Genomic DNA, 6,510 nt, shown 5'->3' with positions numbered 1-6,510 from the left:
CCACAGGCCCCCCTGGACTATAGGAAGGGGAAGAGCATCAAATTTGGAGAGATGCAGTTCATTCTGGTCTCACCTCTGCCCTGTGGCTCCATCAGCTTCCTGCTACTGCTGCTTTCGTGATGTGGCTTTTCATCTCAGTTTTTTTCTTCTACACATATCCTGTCTGTGGTATATAAAGAGTTTCTCTTCATCTGTCTTCATCTGTACCTTGTTTGCTGTTGCAGCTCTTACCATCAGAACTTTTAACTGGCTCTCTTCTGACTGTCAGGTAGGATGCCTTTTTGAGATTATCTTGATTTTGTTGACGTCCTCTTGCTAAGCAAGATTAGCTAAACCACTCAAGGGATGGGCAGCTATTAAAATTATATTCTTGCAGGTTTAAAATTCAATTTTTCATTTTGTTTCATTCACAGCAAATTAATCTGCGCTCATCACCATTTATGCTATATTTATATTTAGTTGTCTTACCTGACATTTTGTTTATTTTTTATTTTATGTTTATGCAGAGCCCCATTTCCAAAAAAAGTTGGGACACTTTTTGAAATGTAAATAAAAACAATGCAATGATTTACAAATCATATAAACCCATATTGAATTGAAAATAAACCAAACACAAATCAGATGTTGAAACTGAGAAATGTTATTGTTTTATGTCAAATATGCTCAATTTGAATTTGATGCCAGCAACACATTTAAAAAATGCTGGGACAGCGGCATGTTTATCGGCGGTGCAGGGCAGGGAAATAGGTGCGGGATTCTACAGCTAGAAGCTCAGGATTTATTAGAGAGGTAAACACGATCAGGAACACAGCGGACTAGTGAAGTAATGACACTAAGACGCTAATGAGCAGACTAGGGAAAGACTCACAAGAAAATGAAGTAAAGGAGGGGGAGTGGCACACAGGAGGAATGGCAAGATCAGGACGTGACAACCACTGTGTTGTATCACCTCTTATTTTTACAACACTCTGTAAATGTTTGGTCAACTGAGACAACCAGTTGCTGGAGTCTTGAAAGTGAAATGGTGTATTTTATATATAGGGTATATATAGGATTTCAACTGCTCAGCAGTTCAGGGTCTCCTTTGTTGTATTTTTTGTTTCATGATGCACCAAATGATGTCAGTGGGCGACAGGTCTGGACTGCAGGCAGGCCAGTCTAGCACCCAGACTCTTCTACTATGGAGCCATGCTGTTATAATATGCGCAGAATGCAGTTAGGCATTGTCTTGCTGAAATAAACAAGGCCTTCTCTGAAAAAGATGTTTAGATGGCAGCATATGTTGCTCCAAAACTTGTATATATCGTTCAGCATTAATGGTGCCTTCTTTCCAGATGGACGAGCTACCCAAGCCATGGGCACTAATGCACCCCCATACCATCACGGATGCTGGCTTTTGAACTGTCCGCTAATAACAATCTGGATGGTCTCTCTCCTCTTTAGCCCAGAGGATGCAGTGTCCACAATTTCCAAAAAAGAATTCGAAATTTTGCCGTGGTCCATCTTAGGGCTGTCACCTTTTAAGCGATATTCAAACATTTGTTCAAACATGATGTGAAAAATTCCCATTCAAACTGTAATTAACCTAATTTTAAAGTGTCACTGTAGGCTATAAGCACATTAGACAGTTTGTTGTAATTTTGCTGCTCCATCTATGGGCCCCCTAAAAGGTCAGGGTGGAAAAAATATTTTTTTTAAAATAGTTTTGCGTTCCCTCCGCTTACTTTTGTAATCCCTTGGAATACTTTTGAGATCCGACTACACTTGCTCACTTGCTATTTGCACAGTGACGGCAACAATAAACCTAAATAATACAGACATGTCCTGTTAAGTGTGCTTTAAGCATTAAACTACGGGGGACAATGTACACCATGTAACTTCCATATGTGTTTTTATATGTATAATTGCACTGTGTCCATTCACTGTCTGTCACGGATCGGGTCATGTGAAGAGGGAGGACGCTGCAACGGGTCAGTCAGGTGCAAGTGGTTTTATTAAACAGACTGTAATCCAGGGGGAAAAAAATCTAAACATTTTTCTGGGCTCGTTGTCGTGAGACAGGTGGGGGGTCAGGCAATCTTTGTAGGAATCGAGGGGGGCAAGGCAGGCTCAGGTCCGGGGACAGGTGGGTAATCTGGTGATCGGCATCAGCACTGAGGGCAAGGCTAGAATCATCCTCGGGGAACACAGAACAGAGTCAGGGTAACAGGCAGGCAGGCAGAGGTCTAGACAGGTGGAGGGGATATGGGACAGAACTGCTCGAACTCGCAAAAAATGTTGAAGATCTCACGTCTGGCTGGCGTGCCAGAAGCGAATAAGTAAGGTCATCCATTAACCCCGATGAACTTCAGCTGTCAGTGGGTGGCGTGCGGTAACTGGTTCTCCTGGTTCCCGATGCGAGTGGGGAGTAGTTTGGTCACTGTGACACTGCCTTCTTAGGAAACCCCAAGGGCACGAAAGAGAATCCCTGGGTGAAGTCAACAGGACGTCCTCGGAGTGGTCCATGACACTGTCTATTCCCAATCACCTTACTGACCTCTTGCCAATTAACCTACATCTAGTCTTTCGTTGCCTGTGTCCAAACTTATTACTTTTATTTACAAAGCATTCCAACATTTTTGGAAATGGGGTTGTGTTTAGTGAGAAGCACTGTGACTTTAGCCCTCTGGGGTTATGCGATAGGCTCCTGTCTCTGGTTTGCCTTGGGTATGCATTTTCTCCCGGTGCTCAAGTGAATTTCTTCCTGGTACTCCAGTTTCCCCAAATAGTCCAATAACATTTTTGCCATTTTAAGTGACCTGGGGTCTCATTTATAAACCACTGTGTGGGACTTGTACTGAAAGTATACGTATGTGCAAAAGCCAAAAATGGTGTGTGTAGAAAAAAGTCAGATTTATAAAACCGTGCGTACGCACACCTGCAAGTAATGTTCTCTTTACAAATCACATTCTACCTGGAAATGTGTGCACAGCTATGGGAAGCCGTGTGGGACTTAAAGCACTGAAAAATGTGCACATACACACTGGAAAATCTGCACACACACACATTTAATCTATAAGTCCCACTGAAAGACATGCACACACACATTTAATCTATAGGTCCCCACCACTGAACACACATACACTGATGAGGTGCACTATATCTTATATCTTGTCAATGCTAGTGTTGTCATGCAAATGTGCTTCTCCTCAGCAATAATATACACCTAAGAATAATGTTTGAAAGTTATCCTTAATATCCAGCACATAATATATTGTGATAATTTTTCTTCCACAGTTTTCACAGACCATCGTCCCCTTCTCTCTCTTCTGTCATGTGGTGGCTGTTTGTCCTCTGGCTGTGGGGGTGCTGGCTGCCCCCTGGTCTTCCACACTGCACTACAGAGAGAAACCCCCTCCAGTGCCAGAAGGCCCAGATGCTACCTGGGTCGAACCTGGCAGGTGAGGGCTTTGATGTAGTCACCATGGAGCGTAAGGGTGCCTACATCATCGACGTGGAGCACTGGCAGAGAAAGGCAGAGAACTCCTGCATGCTGTGCACCAACCCGTACCTGAACAATGAGAAGCAGAAGCTGCCACTGGCACTAGTGGATTGGAGAGCTGAGCTTGACTGCAAGAAGGAGGTGGTCAGCAGCATCTATGAATCCAGTGAGCAGTTCGTTGAAAGCGGCCAGAGTGGGGTGGACATCAGCTGGAAAGTGGGACTTGATCTCATCAGTCCTCGATCAGGATCTCTCATGGTAGGAGGTACCCACTCAAAACAGGCCAGTAAAGCTATGGAGATGTCCAAGAAGGACAAGTACAGCTTCATTAAACAGGAGTTCCACTGCAGCTACTACAGGTGAGGGGGGGTAGTGCTCAATTGGGTGATAAGATGGAAACATGCAGAGGGAAAGAAATGAATCACAAATTCTTGAAATGCTTATAATGTTTAATCATGTCTTTTTTAACAAGGTGTGCCACAAAAGGATTTCTTTAAAAACATTTCTTGTATCTCACAACCACACAAATATGTGATGAATAGGATGTACAAAGGATGAAATTAACCAGAAAAAAATTATAAAATGAAATGTAACAAAATGCACATCACACTGGAGGTGTTTTGCAAGCTTTATTTTACAGAGCTAAAATGCACATCACACCTGGGGGTGTTTTGTTTGTCTTCCCACCCAGGTACAGAGTGGTGGACAGCCCACCCCTCCATACGGAGTTTGCACGCAGCCTTGAGCTCCTCCCCCCTCAGTATAACAATGTTACCAAGAAAGACTACCGCCGCCTACTGGACATCTACGGGACTCACTTCATCAGGAAGGTGCAGCTGGGCGGCCGCGTGAGCAGCACCACCGCATTCCGGTTCTGCCAGGCGGCGCTAAACGGCTACACTGAGACTGAGGTGAAAGACTGCCTGGAGGTGGAGGCCTCCCTGTCCATAAAGTCTGATTCTGTTAAAGCTAAGGCTGACTTCTGCAAGCGTGACAAGAATAAACACAACATCTACAGCTTCCACAGCCAGTTCACAGAAAGGATCACTGAAGTAAAGGGAGGTCAGCACATGGTTTCTGACCTGCTGTTTTCAGACAAGCCTGAAGCCATGCAAAAGTGGCTGGACAGCCTGAAGACCATGCCGGGAATCATCACCTACTCTCTCCACCCCCTGCATTATTTGGTGCAGAAGCCAGAGACCAAAAAGGCGGCGCTGAAGAAGGCAGTAGAGGACTACATCCTGGAGAAGGCCCTATACAAGCACTGCTCCAAGAAGTGCTTGGGAGGTTCAACACCCAGCAAACATGACCCCTGCCACTGTGTCTGTGTGGCCAGCAAAGAAACCAACTGCAACTGCTGCCCAACTATGCCGGGTCTGGCTCAAGTGACGGTTACAGTGCAGCGGGCCCAGGGCTTGTATGGAGACCAGACTACCCAGACTGACAGCTATGTCTATATTGCTGTGGCCCACAGACATACCCAGACCAGGGTGATTGACAACAATGACAACCCGATCTGGGACAGCGAGTTCCCATTTGGTACCATTCAGCTCTCACCAGACACAAAGATGAAGCTGGAAGTGTGGGACGTTGACGGAGGTTGGTACAATGGGGACAACGACAAGCTGGGAGAGTGCACGATCAATCCCGTTAGAGGCCTTCATAACAAAGTCTGTCCACTGAACCATGGCAACCTCTACTACTCCTACAAGGTGGAGTGTGCTCCTGGGCTCACGGGAGAGCGATGCAGAGAATACGCCCCTTCTCCTATGAACCCCAGACTGGCCGACCTTTACACATCCCGGAATGCCTTCAACGTCACGCCCGTACTCCTTGAGCACCTCAGAAGGGGGCAGTCCATCGAGGATCCCCTGCCGTTTCTGTTATCCCACAGGAGTGATAATAAGATGCTGGGCTCCTCAGGTGGAGATACTCCTCATGCTCCTGCTGAGCCCTAAAGGAGGATGAGATGCACGCTGCCATGAGGATGTAGTATCTGCTTTAGCTCTCCCCTTTCTGCCCCCTAAAATAGGCCTAACCACACCCATGCACTCAGCTTATGTACCTTGCATTTCTGAGAAACATGCATCTCTACTGCAATAAAATCAACTGCAACTTTACTAAAGAATTGCTGTGTTGCTGTTTTAATCCACGCTTATCGACCAATTCGTTTAATGACCTGTTTTAATTTACAAATATCCAAAGATCTTTAGGCCACTCTACATAAGAAATTTACAAATAAGAGGTGGCTTTTTGGCCCATCAAGCTTGTTTTAGGAGCATTCAACTTAACATCAGAGTTGTTAAAATCTTATCTAGCTCTGATTTAAAGGAACCCAAGGTTTTAGCTTGCACTACACTAACAGGAAGACTATTCCATACTCTAACTCCACGCTGTGTAAAGAAGTGCTTTCTCAAATCCAGTTTAAATTATTCTCCCGCTGATTATCACCAATGGCCACCCGTTCTTGTATTTGAACTAATATTGAAGTAAGTATTTGATTGAACAGCATCCAGACCTGTTAGAATCTTATATCTTATATACCTGGATTATGTCCCCCCTTAGTCTAATTTGCTTGAGATTCAGCTCAGCTAATCTCTCCTCATAAGACATTCCTCTGAGACTAGGAATCATTCTTGTAGCCTTGCAGTGAATCCTTTCTAAGGCATGAATGTCCGTTTAAGCTAAGGTGACCAAACCTAGAGATGTAACCCCGCATCCTATTGGCCTTTTGGCTTTACAATAAGGCTCCCTTTTGCCACTTGTAAATGCCAGTAACTTATTAATAAAAAGAAAACTGTGTTAGAACTTGTTTAAAATTGTCTATTAATAATTTACAAAGTGTTACAACCCAATTAATAACCAGATTGTAAACCATTCATAAACTCTTTATATGAGTAGCCTTATTGTAAAATGGCACCGGCCTTTTCAATTGCTACCCCACATCGGCGAGAATGGAGCATGGACGAGGACTCATTCTTGTAGCCCTATGTCGTACCCTTTCTAAGACAGCAATATGTTTTTTAAGA

General features: G+C 44.5%; 1 protein-coding gene across 2 annotated transcripts; it reads left to right on the top strand.

Annotated features, from left to right (window-relative positions):
• Nucleotides 1-222: 222 nt before the first annotated feature.
• On the top strand, nt 223-5,581 carry LOC140593151 (perforin-1-like). 2 transcript variants are annotated; one of them, XM_072717066.1, is made up of 3 exons: nt 223-268; nt 3,286-3,840; nt 4,173-5,581. In XM_072717066.1, exons 2-3 carry the CDS (start codon nt 3,314-3,316, stop codon nt 5,437-5,439), a joined length of 1,794 nt encoding a protein of 597 aa, XP_072573167.1. In that variant the 5' UTR covers nt 223-268; nt 3,286-3,313; the 3' UTR covers nt 5,440-5,581. The 2 variants fall into 2 exon arrangements, with proteins under 2 accessions (XP_072573167.1, XP_072573168.1); XM_072717067.1 differs by having other exon boundaries at nt 224-268; nt 3,277-3,840.
• Nucleotides 5,582-6,510: the final 929 nt, after the last annotated feature.

Source organism: Paramormyrops kingsleyae, chromosome 10, assembly GCF_048594095.1.
Source record: "Paramormyrops kingsleyae isolate MSU_618 chromosome 10, PKINGS_0.4, whole genome shotgun sequence".
NCBI lineage: Eukaryota > Metazoa > Chordata > Actinopteri > Osteoglossiformes > Mormyridae > Paramormyrops > Paramormyrops kingsleyae.
The sequence above is the reverse complement of the archived record's forward strand: the minus strand, read 5'-3'. Positions and strand labels throughout refer to the sequence as shown.